At 33.9% G+C, this 22,346-nt stretch overlaps 1 protein-coding gene across 4 annotated transcripts in view; it reads left to right on the plus strand.

The window, feature by feature from the left end:
• Positions 1-22,346, plus strand: part of LOC149795689 (dynactin subunit 1-like) — a 128,595-nt gene that overhangs the window by 79,045 nt on the left and 27,204 nt on the right. For 3 of the 4 annotated variants that reach the window (XM_089965559.1, XM_089965561.1, XM_089965560.1), the window contains 3 exons: positions 3,397-3,426; positions 18,024-18,123; positions 20,216-20,309. In XM_089965559.1, coding sequence (XP_089821685.1) covers positions 3,397-3,426; positions 18,024-18,123; positions 20,216-20,309 — 224 coding nt within the window. The remainder of the gene's footprint in view (positions 1-3,396; positions 3,427-18,023; positions 18,124-20,215; positions 20,310-22,346) is intronic. The other variant, XM_089965562.1, reaches the window with a different exon arrangement.

The following is a 22,346-nucleotide window of genomic DNA, read 5'->3' on the forward strand; positions in this document are numbered from 1 at the left end:
GGTCTAAAGCACTCACCATAGACCCAAATCTGTTGGCATTTTATGCAAGGACAGATCTATGTCTATGCAGTGTGAAGTTACACCTGACCTATAAGCAAGGATATATGATATTCATTAGCTTGGGAATTTTTCCATAAGGATTTATAAAGTGATTATTCATATAAATCTTCTGCCATCTGTGTTTGGCTATTTAATTATCATGAATAATGAAATAACCATGTATTTCACATTCAGACAAACCACAATAAATTGATTGTACATTCAGGTGCATCAATTTAAATCATGTTGTGTCTGTAAACAGTTTAACACTATTACAATCTCATTGCACCAATCATTTTATTTCAATAATATTTTTGTAAATAATACAAAGTTGAGCATATTAAACTTGCAAATTTTGGTAAATTAAGATTTGCTCACTGGTAGATTGCTTTTTGCTTAATTGTTTTGCTTAATTTTATTCTGATTGCATGAAGTTTGATATTTTTCTTGATATGTGACAAAATATTTGCTTGCATCGAATGAACAACTTACATTTAATTGACTGGGTGCAAATACTATAGCTTTCCCCTTCAATATGAAGTATGTTATTTCTCAGAAGAAACAAATTTTCTTTTTGTTTTATGCTCATACATGTTGACAATCCAAAGTGTATAATTGATTGAAGTAACAGATTTGTTATGTTGATTTCAGCTGTGTATCATTTATGTTCTGATGTGTTTTGTGTACATTCACACAGAAAATGAGTAGTAACTCATTTCTCGTATAAGCTAATAGAGCACTTACTTGGGAAGAAAATTGAACAAAACCAGTTAAGTTCATGCTGGGACTTGTAATATAGAACTTTTGTGTGGAAATCTGTTAATTCAAGGACTAGAATAAAATAAAATAAAATAAAATACTGCCTAATACAATCATGATTTTACAGCACAATTAAGAATGTCCCGAAAGATTGTTTTGAGGAAAATCAAACTTTCCAAAGAATAATGATAATAGCTAACCTGACATTTCATGATTGTCTGTTAATACTTTAATATTGGAGTGATATAAATTGTATATACCATCTCTACTTGCTTATAAGTCAAGTCAGATTGCAAACAAAGATCCTGATCTGCCATAGCATATTGCACCTGCAGATCGGGATATATTTTGTGTGTTCTACTGATTACTCCTTACAAACTGCAAAGACCTAGATCTGCCAGCACATTATGCAACAGCAGATCTGGGTCTGTGAAGTTTGCAATTAGACTCAACTTATAAGCGAGTACAGATGGTAACATTGTTTCATAATTCCTTCCAAAAGGGTATATGCACTGATGTCACAGCACATCAGCTAATTCTAAGAATTATTTTTCTTAAGCAATGTACATACAGTACTAAAGATAACCACATTCCAGGATGTATGTATGGCTAATCTGCTGCTACACCTGTAGTAAAATGCTGTTGTCTTTAATTTTACTCTCATCTTCTTTAAAAATTTATCAGAAAGACATTTTAAACAAAATAATTTTAGATAATTTTCCTTATGCCCTGGCATTCTCATCCAGTATTATTTTTGTCCAGCCATAATGCTGAATTATCCAATATGGAATTAATCTAATATCTTGTGTCCTCATCTCCCAGCCTTTGTTAGAATGAATAAATAAATGTTTAACTCCTTTTCTCATCATATGAAAATAAATTTAGAACCATTTGGGGTGTCACTCCACATGTGTGCTTTGCTAAATTTTACCACTAAAACTTTAAGAACAAGAATTCAACAAATCAGATTGACTTGAATATATTACCTCTGGTTTTAATTAACATGACAAAAAATGATAAGGTTATCGAGAAAATGCTCACACTTTTCAGCTCAAAATGTTACCACTGACTTTTTTTGGGCTACAGAATCACAGTGAACCATGTCCATCTTTTGTCAGTGTTTTTCCTTTCTGCAGAATAACTTCAGCTGACAGCAGTTTCCTTCACCAGACTTTAAGGATAAGTTATTGGAGTCAATTGGTCAAAGGTGAAGGTCACTGACTGAAAGAAGAAAAGTGGTTTCTGCACTGTGACATTATTTCTACTTCACATACCTGGATCAAACTTTATAGATAAAACCTTCGTGTATGGATTGCACTTGGGGTAATGAAAAATATTTTGTTTTAGGGGTCAAAAAGTCATGGGTCAAGGTGAAGAAAAGAAAATGGTTTATGCATAATAACTTGTCATAGGGCACATACCATGACCAAAGCTTTTGGAGGGCTTGAAAGAGGCCTAATGATTTCAGGTCAAAAATTGGTCTTGCTAGAACTTTTGGTCAAGAGTAAGTTCCTTGACCAAACTTTCTGAGTGACTTGCAGTTAGAATAATAATGAAACTTATGGATTCTCTCATTTAAAGCTCAGAGGTCATGGTCTTGCTAAGTCTGATGAAAATAATTTATGCACAGTATGTTTTGTTCAAGGCTGCATACTTTGACCAATGGTCCATGTCCTTGAGTTGCCAATAATTTCCAGTCAATCATGTCCTACTAGTGCCAACATAGAGAACTTGCTTTTCTGACAACACTGTTATTGTTGGTGTAGGCATCAACATTAAGATTTTGCCGTTTCCTCAGTTTCTCTGACACTGTTGTGTGAAAATTTATGAATATATTCATCTAGAAGAGTATTATTTGTCATGGATAAATGTAGGTCACAATTAACTACTATTCATGCTCCAGTGTTAATGTTAAGCATTGTAATTCATTGTCTCTGATACCATTGTTCAGTAATAATATGAAACTTGATGTATTCATCTTGGAGTGTATTATTCACCATGAGTAAAAGTAGGTCACAGTGACATATTTTTCTTGCTCTAGCAACTTTGCAAGGTTTTTGGTTTATGCCCTGACCAGACAGGTGAGAAATAGCATTCCACAGAATTCTTCATTGATGTAAACATGGAAACTGCATTACTAAAAGGGGAGTGATACCTTGACAGAAATCAGATACTAGCAAATCCAATGCCAAAATTGTATTGATAATCAAGAATTCTTTTCACATACAAAAGTAATTAATGAAGAGGAATTTTTTTTTATTTGATAGCAAAACCCAGTAAATTTGTTTCAGCTGTAAGGTTCTCTTATTTCATATTGGATAAGGTAAATCATGAATGTTTAAATTTTAAGTTTTAGAATTTTCATTTTCATTTTTACTCACTGTTTGCTTTTGCTGTATTATTTGTCTCAAGTTGAAAGAAATTACAACCCTGATATTAACACACTGCATTAAAATAACTTATTACTTTGAATTGCAGGTTCTAAGCACTGAAATATTTATGTCGGTGCAATATTTTTTCATTACGAAGCCTTGTGGGTTTTTTTTTTTTTAATTCATCATTGTAATTTTTGTTGCTACTTGGTTGTGTTTTGAATAGATGGGAGCATGGACTTCAAGAAGTACAAGGGTAAACCTGATGCATGCATTTTAGTATTTTACTGCATTTTTGAATACTATGTGCAATCCTAGTTGTATTTCTTAATGCCATATACAATTTTTTAAAGGTTACAAATTTCAAATTAAAAAAAACTTGAACATGATTACAGATCTTCTCTCACCACTTACAGTCTCAACTTGGATTTCTTACATCTGAATGGATATCTTCAGATCAACAAACTAATTAGATGTCAGCATTTTGAGTGTTAGAATTCTTACATCTGACAGGATAATTTTCAAATTATTGACCAATCAGACATCAGTATTTTTAGTTGAGTCTCAGTGTTAGAATTCTTGCATCTGACAGGATAATTTTCAAATTATTGACCAATCAGACATCAGTATTTTTAGTTGAGTCTCAGTGTTAGAATTCTTGCATCTGACAGGATAATTTTCAAATTATTGACCAATCAGACATCAGTATTTTTAGTTGAGTCTCAGTGTTAGAATTCTTATATCTAACAGGATAATTTTCAAATTATTGACCAATCAGACATCAGTAATTTTAGTTGAGTCTCAGTGTTAGAATTCTTACATCTGACAGGATAATTTTCAAATTATTGACCAATCAGACATCAGTAGTTTTAGTTGAGTCTCAGTGTTAGAATTCTTTGTAATCTTGGTGCCTCATCAGGATGTCATAAAACACTTTGAGTTTGAGTTTTTGTTTTGACCAATCACAAACAATGATATGTTCAAAGGTTATTTCCGATTGGCTGACTGGAAGCTTATTTGCAAACTCAGAGTTTTATGATCTGCAGGCCAGAATGGTTAAAATGTAACATTATTTTTCATAGGTAATATCATTTCTCTTTCTGGTGCATCTTGAATAAATTTGTCTCACTGCAAGTGACTTTGAGGTAATTGTAGTGATATTTCCCATTTGGTAAGATTTTAGTAAATGAATACCTGTAAGTACAAGGAAAAGGTCATCATTAAGATATGTCCATTGAAAATAAAATTTGATGATGTTAAGGCATCAGTAAAATCCATTTTGAATTTTGTATTTTATTCCTGCAACATTGGAATGACAACATTTTCTCAGTCTGGATTAATCTGTAGGTACAAATGCATATAACTATGCTTAAAAATAAATGCACATATTACGACAAGATTAAATTTTTCAGTCAATTTTTGTAATTGGCTATTTGTCATTGATGGAAAATAATTTTAAAAAATAGATCAACATAAAATATGTCATCAAAGGATAAATTTCAGCAACACGAAATATATGTTATGTACTGTACTGATACCCAAAATTGTATCAACAAATTTGTCTGAAACTACATTAGTATTGCATCAGCTATGTGTTTGTTGCCTTTGTAGCATTAAAAAGGTTGTACATGGTATAGTTCTCATTTTGATATATGTTATATAATGCATCATGTAGAATACAAATTTCATTTCAACTTGAAACTGTAGACATCATTACAGAAAACAACATTCCTATAATACTGACTGAAGTGTAATTGCATGATGTTGTCAGATGAATCAGCTTTGTGAGATCTCTTGTTTGGTCTTTTAGCTGGTCAAATAATAACTGAAAATATAGATCTAGTTTACAAAGTTATCCTGGCCTGTAAACTTGTAAATATTTTACAAACAGCTCATGTTTCATCTTTTCAGTCACATACAGCTGTAATATATCCAAAGCTTTTTTTATATTATTAGCATTTATTTATATTTTTGACCTAATGCTTCAGACATGTAGATCCCTAATATGAGAGAAGGCTGTAATACTAAATGCACTTTTAAAAACTTCTGCTCTCAGAAGTATAATTTAGGCCAAAACACGTTTTCATTTGTTCTGGCACAGTTAATTAAGTTGTCATATACCAGATCTAACTAGAAGAAATTAGTTTATCAATGAGTATTATGACTAACTGTTAGTATAGAACATGTATATTGCACAGATTGCAAGGTATAGGTCAGCAAGAATCACCTGTCTGCTGACCTTGGCATATTTATGAGGGTCAAGTCTGCTGGAACAGTAGGTACTGATGTGTTTGCATCTTGCATATATGGAATTATTTCATGCGCATCCAGAATGCATGATACTTGTGTATTCCTTACATACTCACTTTTAAACCAAGTCCAACTGCAGACAACATAGCCTCCAATCTGAAAATATATAGTGTACCAGCAGATTGGGGTCAATGTTTTTCATTCAACTGATTACTCCTAACAGACTGCATTGACCTAGATCTGTCAGTAACAGATCTCTGTCTATATAGTTTGCGATTGGACTTGACTCATAATAGATCTGCCTGTACATTATACAGTAGCAGATCTGGGTCTGTATAGTTTGTGGATTGACTTGATTTATAAGCAAGTATAAAGATACCTTGTCCTACAGAAGACTAATGCCTAGATACCTAATCAAATGAAAGGTCAGATAGGTCATGCTTGTTAGACTATACATGTAATGATAGTTGGTTTAAACATACAGCATACAGAAATTTCCTATTATCTTTAGTTATACTATTTTACAGAATCTGAACAGTTCTGTGAATGTTTGAGCATGGATGAAATTTGTAAACATTTGTTATGCATTAGCATTTTTGATTCATTATTCTTGAAGTCTTAATAATATTTGATGAAATTTCATTTGAAAAAATGGTTTTGCATGTTACAGCCATTATTTATTTACATTTTAATTGAATTGATATATTAAAATGTATTGTATTCTGAACAAATGCCTGTCCATTTGCCAATACAGTGATGAGCAACACTGAAGACAGAACAGAATAAACTAGATTTTTATCTCAGATGTGCAGGTCAATAAGTTACATTCCTGAAATTTCGTTTGCATATAACAAATTAAGTGCAGAAACTTCTAAAAAGAAAACAATGCAAGACACTATAGGAGTGATCCAGAACTATGTCATGCCCCATTGTGACCTTGGCTTCTGTTTCCTTTGTATTGAAACCAAAAGAACAGCAAAATCAGATGTATGTGTGGTGAAAAGAAAATCATGGAAACAATGTTGACTAAAGATAAAACATGGAAACAGTGTTGACTAAAGATAAAACATGGAAACAGTGTTGACTAAAGATAAAACATGGAAACAGTGTTGACTAAAGATAAAACATGGAAACAGTGTTGACTAAAGATAAAACATGGAAACAGTGTTGACTCAAGATAAAACATGGAAACAGTGTTGACTCAAGATAAAACTTTGAAACTATGTTGACTAAAAATAACACATGGAAACAATATTCATTAAAGATTAAACATGGAGACAATGTTGACTAAAGCTAAGCTTAAAGTAATTTGCCAAAACTAATGGTTTGTTTTGGGGGGTATGTGTGCTTTAACTGATGGAAATAGTTGTTAAAGCTTCCTTTTAGAAAATCATTTGTATGGCTAACATGCTAATGGCATGCCCTGGTGTCCAGTGTGATTTGTCTAATGACTGTTGGTCATAAACATTTCTATTTTCAGCATTCTGTAAAATTTCATTCAAACTTGGCAGAAATTTTCATGAGGACTTTCTTTTCCAAAAGTATGTTTTGGGTGGCTTTCATAGCAACTAAAATCGAAAACTATTTTTGAATTCTCTGGAACAACCCAGTCAATTTGGATCTAACTTGGCTGTGTTAAAAAAAATTCTTAGTTGGCTCACCTAGCAATGGTGGGGCTTTTATAGCAGCTGCACAGAAAACCTACAGCTGATACTTAATTTGAATCATGCATGGCTGTTGTTACTAATATATATATATATATATATATATATATATATATATATATATATATATATATATATATATATATATATATATATATATATATATAAACAATGATCACATAATTATTTTCCATAATTTACCTTGCTATATCAGACCAAATGTGGTAAGTAGAATCCTATAATGAATACATTTGCATTCATATAAAAGATATAAATGAACCATGTAAGCCACATTGAAACAGAAATAATAGTCAAAAATACCACCAAATTCTACCAAATAGCTGCAAGTGGTGATGGCATGGGTGTCTTCCAACTGCCTTGTTACTACATTAGCTCTTTAGACCACACTGTATGCTTGGGGAGTAATATCAGGCCCACTTTGGTCTCTTGTCAGCTCATTTTGTCATAGACCAAAAGAGCCCATAGGGATGTTCTTTCATCCATCTGTCCATTAGCAGCAGTTTGTTTGTGATCCTAAACAACTTTGAGGATTGCTATAAAACTTTACACACACTTTCATCCATTGGTCAAGTTGGTTTTTGATACTCCTTCTAAGCATCTTTGAGGATTGCTATAACACTTTACACACACTTTGATCCATTGGTCAAGTTGGTTTTTGATACTCTTCCTAAACTACTTTGAGGATTGCTATAAAACTTTACACACACATTCATCCAATTGTCTGGTTGCTTTTTGATAACTCCTTCTAAACTACTTTGAGGATTGCTAAAAAACTTCACACACACTTTCATCCATTGGTCTAGTTGGTCCTGAATGAAAATGGTGCCATCTGTACATCTGTTATGGCCTACACAGTGGCTATCTTCAAAATCTTGTTATTGCAACTCCATCAGAATGGATGGTTATGTCAGTATGGGGTTTTCGATAAAAGACTTCTTGTGGTGTCAAGATGGCCATAAAGGAAAACGAGACCAATCTGTCTTGAAAATCGTATTATTTCTATTCCTTCTGAATGGGATGGTCATATCAACATGGGGGTTTTACTGAAAGACTTCTTATGATGTCTGTTTGGTCCTAAATGGAAATGTTGTCAGTCTGATGTCCATTATGGTCATCACGGTGGCCACCTTGAAAATCTTATTGCTACTCCTCCTATATTGATGATTATATCTACATAAGGTTTTTACTAGGGATGAAACGATTCATCGATTTATTGATGCCTCGATACCTTTGCTGAAGCATTACACATATCTGTACAAGAGACGGAGATTCGATACAAAATGATACTTTCTGTATGCATATTATTTTAGTCTTCAGCAGTCATGAATAATTATTATTAGTTGCCTTGTTATTTTGTAAAATTATAATCCATCTGAAACAGCATTTGCAGTCACAGGCATTCATGTTAATAAGTAAAAACAAAAAAGAAATTTGAGAATACCCACTTCCCATCTACACGTTAACGCAAAGTGACATGGCATTTAATCTGCCCCCCCCCCATCAAGCTAATTATCTTAACCCAGAAGTATGTTCAGCATATACAATACATCCCAAATGTGTATAACAAAGTACTTTACTCATCATTTAAAAACCACTTTCACACAAAGTTTCTACTTTGAATTGTATCTTGATTCCTTTGGATGATTTGAAAGCTACACTTCAGTGTGTTGCATGTTGAAATATGTTACATTGAATTCTCATTTGTGGTTATTGCTTGTTCCACTCCAGGTTACACAATAACCACCAATCAGAAATCAATATAGCTTATTCTCTGGATGACAAACAGTAAGTATTGGCAGAGCAAAAGAGAGACTTCGAGGGAAAGTCATTAGATATGTCAAGTTCTTAAGCGGAGATGCTGTCAGTGTATGCCATTGTGCAAATCATGCAAAATTTGTACAAATTCACACATTTCGAGAACAGCGAAACATGAAAACTCCTGCAAATTCATTAAAAGTCCCACATAAAAATGTACTCTGCAAAGTATACATTTTTTTATTTAACCATTCTTGTCAAGACATCTGTTTTTGGATAGCAGCTGTTCCACATCTGGATTCTTCAAGCATGACATGAATGGTTGTGAAACTAAATTTGATTAGAACAACGTGCCCAGGAATACAAATTATGGCGTAGTTTGAACCTTTCATGAAGAAAGGTTTATAAATGCATGTCTAAAATACAGAATTCCTAGAAAACCCAAAATGTCTGATTCCTGGCGTCGTTCATTAAGATTTAGTTCAGCAGATACTTGCTGATGATACTAATGACGACAATAATTTTTAAAGTTATGAAGTATATCAGTTTATTGGAGCTGGGAAAGTGTTAATGGAGACACCAGTTAGTGATTTTGAACCCGAAATGGTGCTAAACATGAATATGATGTACATTCTGAACAGACATAAAATAGACTGAATGACCCTTTCAGTGGTATTTCGAAATTAAATGTACAAAGGGCAGAATACTAATCCTAATTAAATTACAGACAATTTAAAAGTATAATGCACTTTTCATTTTTTCAATTAATCCAATTTGCCCTGCGGATCATATGCAACAAAACTGTATACATTTATCCATATCCCGGTTAAGATAAATTGAATAAAATATGGGTTAACAAATGCAATTAAGTAGGACAGATATTTATTTTAATAACTCTGTCTGCACAAACATTGATGGACTAAATATCTTTATATACCATTATGGAACGGATAAGAAATTCGGCATAGTAGTCAGTAAACTACTGACTAAACAAAGGAAGTTTATGTTGGTGAAAAATCCTGTTTTGGAGCAGATGTATCCAGAAGATAATATCTGTGATCTCTGGAAAATTGTACATAACAGTCACAAAGATCAGTCTCCCGACATATCCAAGCTGACAAAGCTAGTATGTATATGCTTTTCAGAAAGAAGCACAGAACAATATTGATACAAAGAAAAGGAGCAAAGTATGCTCAGAAATAATTACTGCTTATACAGCTAAAGGTGACATCTGTCAAAGATGTTGATTTCAATAGAGCTATAAGAAAGTGGAACAATAAGAACGAGAGACAGATATTGAAGTTTAGATAAATATTGACCTATGACAATTTCTTCCTCTCCTTTTTTCTTTGATAAATTGGGAGGTCTCCCTTAAGATAAAATACTGTCATCATCTCTCCTTAATTTGTACATGGGAAACAAAATTGGAATCTCTCTTTTTTATGCAGAGATATTTAACTACTGAATGAAGGTGCTGATGGAATCAATGAAATTACGGTAGCATAGAATGAGTGATGGGGCAGATTTCAAACTGCTCAAGTCTATCACTTTGTGTAAGTTAAAAGAAAATTGTAGAATAGGACTGGGTGTAGTCAATAGTTTTTCCTTCTTCACTAACAAATAAAAGTGCCTGTGGCTGCAGCAGTCTTTTGCATCTGCAGGAAATAAAATGTGATAGATTTTTGAGGTATTCAACCTTATTCCCATACCTGTATTTTTCTGTGGGGGATTTTCATTGCTCAGGGAAATTGCATTATTTCTTCTGTTTTAAAGATAACTTCGTAATATCTTCTTAGTGTAACTGAGACATGAAATTGGTTATAATATATTTTCAAATCATCCATGTTCTACAAAACAGTGGGAGTTAAGTCAAGCCACTATTAAAAAGCCTTAAACTTTGGATAAAACTCACTGCAATCAAAAAGCAGTCTGTTTCAGAGTATTATTGATACCTTCTCATGAATGATAATTGCATATAAATATATAACTATATGTCTGTCTGTAGTCTGTTTACTGGAAATACAACAAAGAATGTCAACATACATGAAAGGGCACCACCTACCTTACAATGATGGATAGACCATCAACTTCATATTTGTATCGATATGTATCGTATCGCAAGCTGTGTATCATGAATCATATCGATAAATGGCATAGATGTATCGTTTCACCTCTAGTTTTTACCAAAAGACTTTTTATGATACCCAGTTAGTCTTAAAATGAAAATGGTTCCAATCGGACATCTGGTATGGCCACCGCAGCAGAAATCTTGAAAATCTTTTTTATCATTACTTCTCCTGAATGGATAGTCTTACATAAATGGGGTTTTCACCAAAATATTCGTGCTAATTGAAAACACTGCTATTGTGAGATCCAGTGTGGCTACTATGAAAAGCTTTGTATCAGTACTGATTCTGAATGGAAATTCATATTGACTTTATGTTTTCACCAGAAGTCTGTTGATGATGTCTAGTTAATCCTACATGAAAATGCTATCATCAGCACTTCTGACATAGTGATCAACGTGCAAAATGCTGTCATCAGCACTTCTCCTAAGTGAATGTTCATATCAGCATGGAAGTTTCATCAAAAAACTTCCTATACTGTTTTGCTCATCCAAAATTACAGTAGTACTAAAATGACATCCAGTATGTGGACATCTTGAAAATCCTAAAATGGAAAGTCATTTTGACATAGGGTTTACATCATGGAAGTTCTTACAGTGTCTAGTTGGTCCTTATTGAAAAAGACTAACAAGCAAAATGGCATCCATGGTGGCTATCTTGAAAATATTGTTATCTCTACTCCTCCCAAATGGATGGCTATATTATCATAGGATTTTCACAAGTACACTTCTTATCATACCTGGTTGGTTCTAAAAGAAAATAGTGCCATTTTTTAATCCAGTATGGCTGCCATGATGACTGTGTTACAAATCTTGTTACTACTCCCATTGAATTTTTCACCAAAAGACTTCTAATGATGTATAATTTGTTTTAACTGAAAATGCTGCCAGTCTGACATCCAATATTTGCGCCACAGCAGCTGATTTGTAATGCTTGTTATCGCTGAAGAATAGCTGTGATAGTTTCATCAGTAAGCAATTACAAGGTAGAAGTAGTGGTATCATCAGTTCCTGGAAATTCTCTACACTCAGTGGAGCATCAGTCCCTTCAAGGGACTTTTGTTCATTACTGTGCATTCTTTAACTCAAATATGATCAAAGTATTGTATTGTCCAACAACATGGCAGTACTTTGACTACATTTGGGCTTTTTTTAGCATTATTACTTTTGGGACATGTTTTTGTTTGGCATGTCCAACTTGCATTTTATGGATAATCAGTAAGTAACTGTTATTGAAACCACCTCAAGGACTTGTCTGTTTTTGTAGAATACTATGATGTCTTTGGCCGTAAGAGAAAAGATGGTAAATCTGGCTTCCTAGCACTAAAGCTCCTCTGCCTGGAGATTCTTGTGTGATTTTGCTTTGCTGAAAGATGAAACAGACTCTTTCCATCTAAACTGAGTGTTGAAGTGGTTATGCTTTTAATGAAGATTTCAGGGAAAGAGATAAACTGTATTTAACCGTGTGTAACATTGCTGCAAACAGCACAGAGCCAGATCTGCAAGCACATCATGCACTGCCAGATTAGAGACTATGCTGTTTGTACAGTGACATTACCCTGTATTCATCAAACCCCTCAAAGCACATTTAAATACACTTTTCAGTATCTACATTACATGAATTAATTGAAATATGGTTATGTTCTCATTTATAAGTTGGATCCAACTACAGTCAGCATAGACCCTGATCTGCCATCATATAATGCACAGATAGATCAGGGTCTGTGTTGTTTGTTGTACTAATTGCTCCTAACAGACCATATAGATCCAGATATGCATCTATGCAGTTTGCTGTTTGACCCAACTTTAAGCAAGTATATATGGTAAAAGAGACTTCAAAGGTGCAGTAACAAAGATTCAACTGTCGCTTAATTATGTAAAGTTTTTTTTGTAAAATTGAACAAATGTTAGATCTATGACAAAGATAATTTTTAATTTAGTAAGCACCACATTGAGGGGTTTCATTAATACTGAGACTGGACTAGAAATCATAAACCTTCTGAGCCTGAGTTTGAAATTGAGATTTTTTTCTCAGTCATTTACAAGGAACTTTACCTTTGCAATGTTCACTTTGAGTGGCTAAGAATGAAAAATCATTCTCAAAATCACACTCACTTTTATGTTCTCCAGGCCTGAACCTGTATCCTCAAAGCATCTTGAGCAAGAAACTTAGAAAATACAAGTATATTGTTCAAAATATTTAGGGTACACCTACATCATCAAAATTTGAAAGTCTCATAGATGCTCTAAGTTATGAAACATCTTAAAGTTCTGTGATTCTAACTTTCTGTTCAAATTAAAGTTGTAGACTGTCAAAAAGTATCTTGACTTTTAGCTTGAGTTTCTCGCTCAAAACATTTTGAGAATACGAGGCCTGTGCATTTTAAAACTCTCAAGTTCCACTCCTGAGTTTCACATTCATGAAATCTACATATTTTCATAAGAAATCATATTAACAAAAATAATTTCTCAGTAAATAACACAATATAAATGTATTTTGAAAGATCAGCCATTGGAAATGTTGGTGACAACACTTTTAGAAATAAATACAAATTAAAAGTCTTGCCCTTGCCAAGTGAAATTCATGTTTTATCTCAAAGTGTATTCTCGCCATCTATGCAGGCTTATTTTGACAACTTGACAACATTATGGTTGTTATACACGATGACACAAGTTAATTAGCAGATTAAATGTTTCCAGCTGATTGCAATACAAGAAAGGTACTGACAACACAATATGATATGGCTATAGGTCGGTCTTTTTTATTGTTAATATCACACACTATTATATTTTTGCCTTTGTCTAATCATTGGATTATTCTTAAAGATTTGTAGTGAAATTAACTTGCAGATTCTAATAAAAGTTGCATATTTGTTGTTTTTTTCGTTCATAACTGGTTTTATTTTTGTTTGACCAGCATGACATGTACAGCTGCTATGTGCCAACTGATTTTTAGTATCAATTACATGGAGTTGTACTCAGTCATTATTTTATGCTATTAACAAAGAAGTATTATGGTGACATTTAAGCCAGTGCAAACATATTGATGGGCTTGGTTCTGTAATTTGTTTCTGGATTGTAATTTTTGCAATAAAGCTTTACTTCATCTATATTTGCAAGTGATTGGTACACATGCTTTGATACTGAGAGGATGCCACTTAAACTTTACTGATCAAAGAATTTGTGACTACTGCATGCCAACCAGGTGTATGAAGTCTGTCATCCATTTATTAACTTTAATGGACAACTGAAGATATAATATCAAGTATTATTAAAATCCATTACACAATAATTTGTGTAGGATAAAGGAGGCTGTAATTTTTGTATAAATAAAATTTGCTATTACTCCCCACCCCCAACCGTTACTGTTAGCCAAAATTAGAATTCCTCACTTTTTTTATTGCCTTCACTTATGCTGCATTCAACATTTATGGATCCCATTGCTCACGAGTTATAGAGGGATAGGTGTGGGTAAAAGACATGTAAATGTACCCTATTCTGTAGCTGTATGTTAACTTTCTCTAAATTGTGAGAATTGTAGAGGAAACAACTTTGCCCTGTGCCTTCCCAATTTCACTGGTGCTCCAGAAACCCAGAGTGGAACCAGAGCTTTTGTTTGAGATTTTGTTCCAATTATCGGCCATTCAGAAAAAGACTTCCAGAAGTAACATCATTTTGTGATTGGTCAAAACAAGATCTCAAGCTCAAACTCAGATTCAAGAGTTTTATGATTTCCAGGCCATAATAAACCAATATCTGCTGGTATATTATATGACAGCAAATCTTGGTCTATGCTCTGCACACACAGACACACACATAAACACACACAACACACACACACAAACACATTCAGGTTTGTGTTATACATAAAATACAGTAAAAGAAATGTCCTAAGTCTTTACTCACTGGTATATGTTTCACAGTATTGAGTGCACATATTTGTGGGTGATGATGCCTTATTGATGGAAGTGATTGATTTGTATTGTTATGGAGGGAGTACTTGATTGTTATCTTTATATCAAGAAGCATTTGTCTTGGATTAGACTTCAAAGATTCACAAATTCTTTTTTAAGTATTACATGTGCACCTTGCACATGAAAATTGTTATCACGAAAAGATGACATATTATTTTGAAAATGGGCTTAATACCTATTTGCAATTTTGCATTTCATTTTTGCAGTAAAGACTGTATCTGATTCCTCTGAGCTGGTACATGCTGTATCACATTCACCTAATGGTGGTAGGCACAAATGTTATAAATATCTGAGGACTGGGTCCAATGCAGCATAACCTGTACTGTCATTAGCCAAATGTGATAGTGTGCATACCATCTCAGTCAAATGGAGAACTTGCATAATGGCATTTAGACCAAGTTTTGAAAGTTCTTTATTTATACGTTCACCTCAAAATGATGAGAAGCTTTCCCACTTCATCCTTTCAACCATAAATCCATGAAAATGTATATTATTGCTCACATGAAATTAAGGGGAAGATTTGGGCTAAGGTATGATATGTGCTTCATTGATAAAATGTGCTTTATTTATTACATCCCAAATATTGGGCACGGTTGACTCACCAGCTGAGAAGAAATCATCTTTTAATTTCCAAGTTTCCCTTTTTTTGTACAGGATGTAGGCCATTTTCTTGTAAGGGACACTGCAGTTGTGCCATTTAACCAGCATTTCCTTTTATTGTAAATGTTAGAACTGACAGGTCTATTGAATTCTACTCCAACATTATGAGTATGTTAAAGAGGGCAAGTGTGTATACTAATATAGCAAGTGTGAGTGAGTTCACTGCATTTTCAGTCACCAATTATTGGGTAGATGGTTTTATAAGTAGCAGACTTAATATGGAGAATAAGTAACTATTATCCTCAAATTTTATTTAAATTTGTCATGCCTATGACCTTTCATTTAATAGAGTCTGACATAAGTAATCCATGTCTGACAAAACATTGCCTTTGATCAGCCTGTTGACCAGGTTTGTGAAATCTGATTGAACACTTAGATTGTAATTGTCACATGATACAAGGAGACTGGAGACTTAGATTGTAATGGTCACATGATACAAGGAGACTGGAGACTTAGATTGTAATGGTCACATGATACAAGGAGACTGGAGACTTAGATTGTAATGGTCACATGGTACAAGGAGACTGGAGACTTAGATTGTAATGGTCACATGATACAAGGAGACTGGAGACTTAGATTGTAATGGTCACATGGTACAAGGAGACTGGAGACTTAGATTGTAATGGTCACATGATACAAGGAGACTGGAGACTTAGATTGTAATGGTCACATGGTACAAGGAGACTGGAGACATAGATTGTAAGCCTACTCATACTAAGTTATAAAGCAAATAATTTTTAGATATCTAATTCTAAATTTCTTTTATTTTTAATCAGTTGCTAACAGGAATTTTGTATAAATTATGTGATAAGGAATTGATTTACTGCTCACACAGATTTAGAATTTTTAACAAAACCTTTTCATTGATATCATTTATACTGTCAGGTTAAAAAATGAGTAAATACAAAAGGAAAGCAGTCTTAAGAACATTGCCTTGAATAGAAAAATTTGTATCTCAAAAAATGTACATGTAGATAAATGTGATTGGCAGAAATGGCCTGTTTCTGTTGCTTTTTTCTTTGCAAATACAGTCCCTAAAGTTCATGAACCAATTTCAGTCATTATAGATACACAGTGTATTTGGTCACATGATTTCAAACGAGCACAGCAGAAACTGCATTGTATTTAATTCTAATATTAGGACCTAGATTACATTATTGTAATTACATATAGGTGAAAATATTGAATCAACTGCAAGTAGACAAGCAGTTCATCTGAAGCAGGTTTTGTTTCTAATTTGATAAGGGCTGTTCCATTGAACATACCTGTTAACCAGGGAAGGCACTTCTTTTCTGCAAAGTATATCCCAGAGAACTCTGATTAATGAGAGAGTTCATATGATAATGATACAAAATTCTAATTTTTACTCTATGGGTGACTACTCCATATTGATAGTGACTTCCCAGGGTCCCAAGTATACTTTTTAATGGAACTGCCTGAATTAGCATGATAAGTACTGTTCATATAAATAATAGGGTTGTATGACCTTTCCTAATTTTTAAGAATAAGCATATGTGATCAGTATCCAGACTTAAAATTATATATTAAATATCTTCATTACAAAAGTATTGATATTTTAAATATGGAAAAATATTGACAATATTGATATTTGTGGTTATAAATAAAAAGCTTCATTCACAGAGTTCAGTTTAATGTGTAAGAGTCTGTTGCAGATATAGAACTACAAATGATATGTATATCCCTATTGGTGACTTCCAGCAAATAATGAAATTAACAAAAGTGAAAGGTGCTGTAGATCATGTGTATTTTGTAGTGGCAACAGAAAACTGGTACTGTATGTACCTATTGTACTTTGTCTTCTTGTATCTTCAGTGTATACATTTCATTATTCATTTACACACCACACTTGCTCATGCACTTCAGAACCATTTTGATTTCAGTTTACTGTGATGTCATTATGCTGCACTTTGTACTGCTGTCAGGTGTTTGGTAAAGATATTAATTCAGAAATTACTTAATATTAGTGTACTTAATGATGCTAGATATTAATTCAGAAATTACTTAATATTAGTGTACTTAATGATGCTGGTTTTGACTTCAACATGGAACATCGGTCTTAAAGGCCTTTAAAGTTTTTGCAAATGCTGTTCCTGTAAATGCTGATCCACCAGCCATTATAGCCACAGTTTATGTTAGAAAATAAATTCTTAAATTAATTTTTTCTTCTTAACAACTGCTTTAATTATTTCAACTAAATTAGATAGGTATGATCCTGTAATCAAGTCCTTTTAAAGTTTCTACAGGTAATGTTTATCCAACATCCAATACTGGATGACATTACAAAGATAGGAAATGTACTTATAACTTTGTCTCAAAATGGCTTGAGCTGCTTTGACCAGAAGGCAAACCATCATTCAATACGCATGCCACTGTTGGGTTTCAGATGCTGAGGGTCTGATGGCCAAAAAGCTGGAGGAGATATCTTATCAGGCCTCAGACAAGGTGTATGGCAAGGAGGATACTGGGCCTTATGAATGCTTGAGGTAAGTATAGGGAGGACACTGGGCCATATGAATGCTTGAGGTAAGTATAGGGAGGACACTGGGCCATATGAATGCTTGGTGGCCTTATGAATGCTTGAGGTAAGTGACAGGGAGGACACTGGGCCTTATGAATGCTTGAGGGCCTTATGAATGCATGAGGTAAGTGACAGGGAGGACATTGGGCCTTATGAATGCATGAGGTAAATGACAGGGAGGACATTGGGCCTTATGAATGTATAAGGTAAGTGACAGGGAGGACATTGGGCCTTTTGAATGCTTTAGGTACGTGACAGGAGTACACTGAGTCTTTTGAATGCTTGAGGTAATTGACAGGGAGGACACTGGGCCTTATGAAAGATTGAGGTAAGTGACATGGAAAATCAGGGTAACCAGAAATGGTAAAAAGTTGCTATTTCTGATTTCAAATTTAATCAGTTTCCTCCAGAGAGCACCATTTTTTAACTTTCGTTAAAATGGAATACTCCTAATATAATCGTCCTGTTATGCATACTTATATGTCCAAATCTGACAAACTCATTTTCTCTTACCAGCACTAGGTCCATTAGATATCCAAGTCTGGCAAACTCTTTCTCTCATCAAGACTGGATCAATTAGATATCCAAATCTGACAAACTCTTTCTCTCATAAACACTGGATACATTAGATAGGTGTCCCGTCGTTAGTGCACATGTCAAAAGCGCACCGACAAAAGCATGCACCAACAAAAGTGCGCAAGACAAAAGCGTGCTGACAAAAGCACGCAGCAGACCGGGTCATTGCTCTTCTATGAATCTCTGCTACGGTCTTTTCGCTTTGTTGCTGTCCGGATCTGGAGCGTGGTTATGGTCAGAAAGCACAGTGCTTGGTCCACTGCAATCACCTTAATTCGCCCTTTACAATCACATTTACAGCATCTCCATGATGCACTGCCATCGGCATTTACTGTCTTTTCTATATTGATATCCATTAGTTATTATATGCTCTATCTCCTTCTACGACTCAGTCTTATCCATGGTTAGATATGGTTTTTAAATTTTTACAAAATGAATTTGGTATTTATAGTTTTCTAGGCTTTTACTGTGTAAATACGCATTTTGATGTTTGCTCAGTGTGATTGTTTCAGTGATTGAAACCAGTACTTTATTTCTACTCAGTATTAAGAGTGTACACACTTTGATGTCTGCTCACTGGAATCAGTGATTCAAACTATTAATTTATTTCATTCGAAATGAGACATTTATCAATCAAATTCATAATAAGATTGCAGGCTTATAGTTTATGCTGCCCACTTTTGATGGCGCGCATTTGACTGGCATACTTCGGTCCTCGCTTTTGTCTGCACACCTTTGACCTGCGCGCTTACAATGGGGTGCCCATTAAATATCCAGATCTGACAAACTCTGCTTCTCTCATAAGTACTGGGTTTTTAGTGAGTTTAGAAAATGCAGATGCCATAAAGAGACAAAGAGGAAATGGGGATTTAATTTTCTGAACAGTTTGTATCAGATCAATAAAATGGCTAAAATAGCTTTTTGAATTATTCAAGACACAAACAGTTTACCTTTGAATGCACCACAGGTAAATCAAGATAGAGTTAACCCTTGGTGTATGAGGATGCAGATACAAAGAATGACTTGCTTACTGATACCATACATAGAAATCTTTGTCATTGATCGTCGTGTGACTGGTACAGTTTAGCTTTCTTTTGTTACTCATCATAGTCCTTAATTAGGATTAAGTATAATCAAGTCTCTAATTTGACTAGATACATTGTCACTAAAATTGATGAATTAAGTCAGAGGTCTTAAGTGTACATGGCATGAAATAGGCCAGAAATCTAATGTTCAGCTTCCACAGTCACTAGCTTTCAAGAGCAAACCATTGTTTTACCTACCAATCTATTTCACCACATGTATAAACATTACCTCCATTTATCACTTACCAAATGGCCCAAAACAATTTATCACTCACCAAATAGACCCAAACTGCTCTATTCCAAACAGTTGTTTGCTCCCTTGCGGTTTACTTTCATGATAGCTTGAAGCTGTAATGGTTTTCCTGTATGATCTGCAGTGTCCAATTTTCATTTTAGGACTTCATTTGGTGTTGTCGTGGGCACCATGAACAAACTTGCCAGTGCCATGGAAAATGGGGAATACGACTTTGATGGAACCTCAGAGAAGAAGGTAGCCACTCATGGAGTAGACAAGAATCTTACATTAGTACTTAATTACACTATATCTCCCATGATAAGTATGCGCTTACAGTATATAGTAGGAAAAATAATCATCTTCATTAATTTCTTTGAATTTGACCAGAAAAATCAAATACCGTATATACTCGTCTACAAGTCAGCTCCAACTGCAAGCAGCATACACCATGATCTACCAGCGCATATTGCCTGGCAGTTCTGGGTATATTTGGTTTGCAGCTGAATCCGAATTGCGAGTATAGATGGTAGATGTGAGATTTATCATCTAATACAAAATAAATTCTTTTTTCAAGGACAACAGTTTTTCATTAACTTCTAATATTACTGACATTCTATAAACCAGGAATTTTTTACACAGACTAATTTTTTGTGCTGAAGTCGGATGAAACTTTTCATGCAGTAGTAAATTCACACTCGAGAGAGGTTAAGGATATTGTGCCCTAGTTTCGGAAATCTCATAATCATTTTTGAAGTTTGCATTTGTACCAGTGACTGTGAAAGTAGCAGAAATAAGCAAGTTACAAGCCTCTTCTAGTAAATAATTAATTTTCTTCTCAATTTAATTGATATAGGTTCTGACAGCTATATTGTAGACCTATTCAGTAAGTTGTGTGTTTCAATGAAGGATCTAATACAGTTACACCCTTTGAATTTGATAGTTGGTACCACCAGAAAACAGTTGAAAAGAATGTGACTTTCTTATTGTTCAGCAAGTTTCTTTTGCCACAGAAAACACCCTCTTGGGATAAAACATATTTTATTTTAATCTTTGTGATAAACATTACTTTTTTCCATTAATCCAGAAATTGATCCTTTCTTCTTATGATTTTCAGCTCTGCTGGTCACAGACCAGAAGAGCTTTTGAGATAGTCTGTTGTCCATCATTCATCTGTCTGTTTGCGCAAATTGGCCTAAATTGATGTATTGCTGAGCTTAAATCTGCCACCACCACCTAGTGGTGGTCAGTGGGAGATAATGAGTAATAGTTTCCCTTTGTCTTGATGGCATTATTTTCCTTTACCTAACACATGTTCTAAGGTTTTCTGTCTTCATGGCATTATTTTCCTTTAGTTAACACATGTTCTAAGGTTTTCTGTCTTGATGGCATTATTTTCCTTTAGTTAACACGTTCTAAGGTTTTCTGTCTTCATGGCATTATTTTCCTTAAGTTAACACATGTTCTGAGGTTTTCTGTCTTCATGGCATTATTTTCCTTTACCTAACACATGTTCTAAGGTTTTCTGTCTTCATGGCATTATTTTCCTTACATTAACACATGTTCTAAGGTTTTCTGTCTTCATGGCATTATTTTCCTTAAGTTAACACATGTTCTAAGGTTTTCTGTCTTCATGGCATTATTTTCCTTTAGTTAACACATGTTCTAAGGTTTTCTGACTTGATGGCATTATTTTCCTTTAGTTAACACATTTACTAAGGTTTTCTGTCTTCATGGCATTATTTTCCTGACGTTAACACATGTTCTAAGGTTTTCTGTCTCAATGGCATTATTTTCCTTTAGTTAACACATTTACTAAGGTTTTCTCTCTTGATGGCATTATTTTCCTTTACCTAACACATGTTCTAAGGTTTTCTGTCTTCATGGCATTATTTTCCTTTAGTTACCACATTTACTAAGGTTTTCTGTCTTCATGGCATTATTTTCCTTATGTTAACACATGATCTAAGGTTTTCTGTCTTGATGGCATTATTTTCCTTTAGTTAACACATTTACTAAGGTTTTCTGTCTTCTTGGCATTATTTTCCTTATGTTAACACATGTTCTAAGGTTTTCTGTCTTGATGGCATTATTTTCCTCTAGTTAACACATGTTCTAAGGTTTTCTGTCTTCATGGCATTATTTTCCTTTAGTTAACACACGTTCTAAGGTTTTCTGTCTTCATGGCATTATTTTCATTTAGTTAACACATTTACTAAGGTTTTCTGTCTTGATGGCATTATTTTCCTTAAGTTAACACATGTTCTAAGGTTTTCTGTCTTCATGGCATTATTT

The sequence above is a fragment of the Sinohyriopsis cumingii genome, chromosome 7 (genome assembly GCF_028554795.1).
Source record: "Sinohyriopsis cumingii isolate HCF-2022 chromosome 7, ASM2855479v2, whole genome shotgun sequence".
In the NCBI taxonomy this organism is placed as follows: Eukaryota; Metazoa; Mollusca; class Bivalvia; order Unionida; family Unionidae; genus Sinohyriopsis; species Sinohyriopsis cumingii.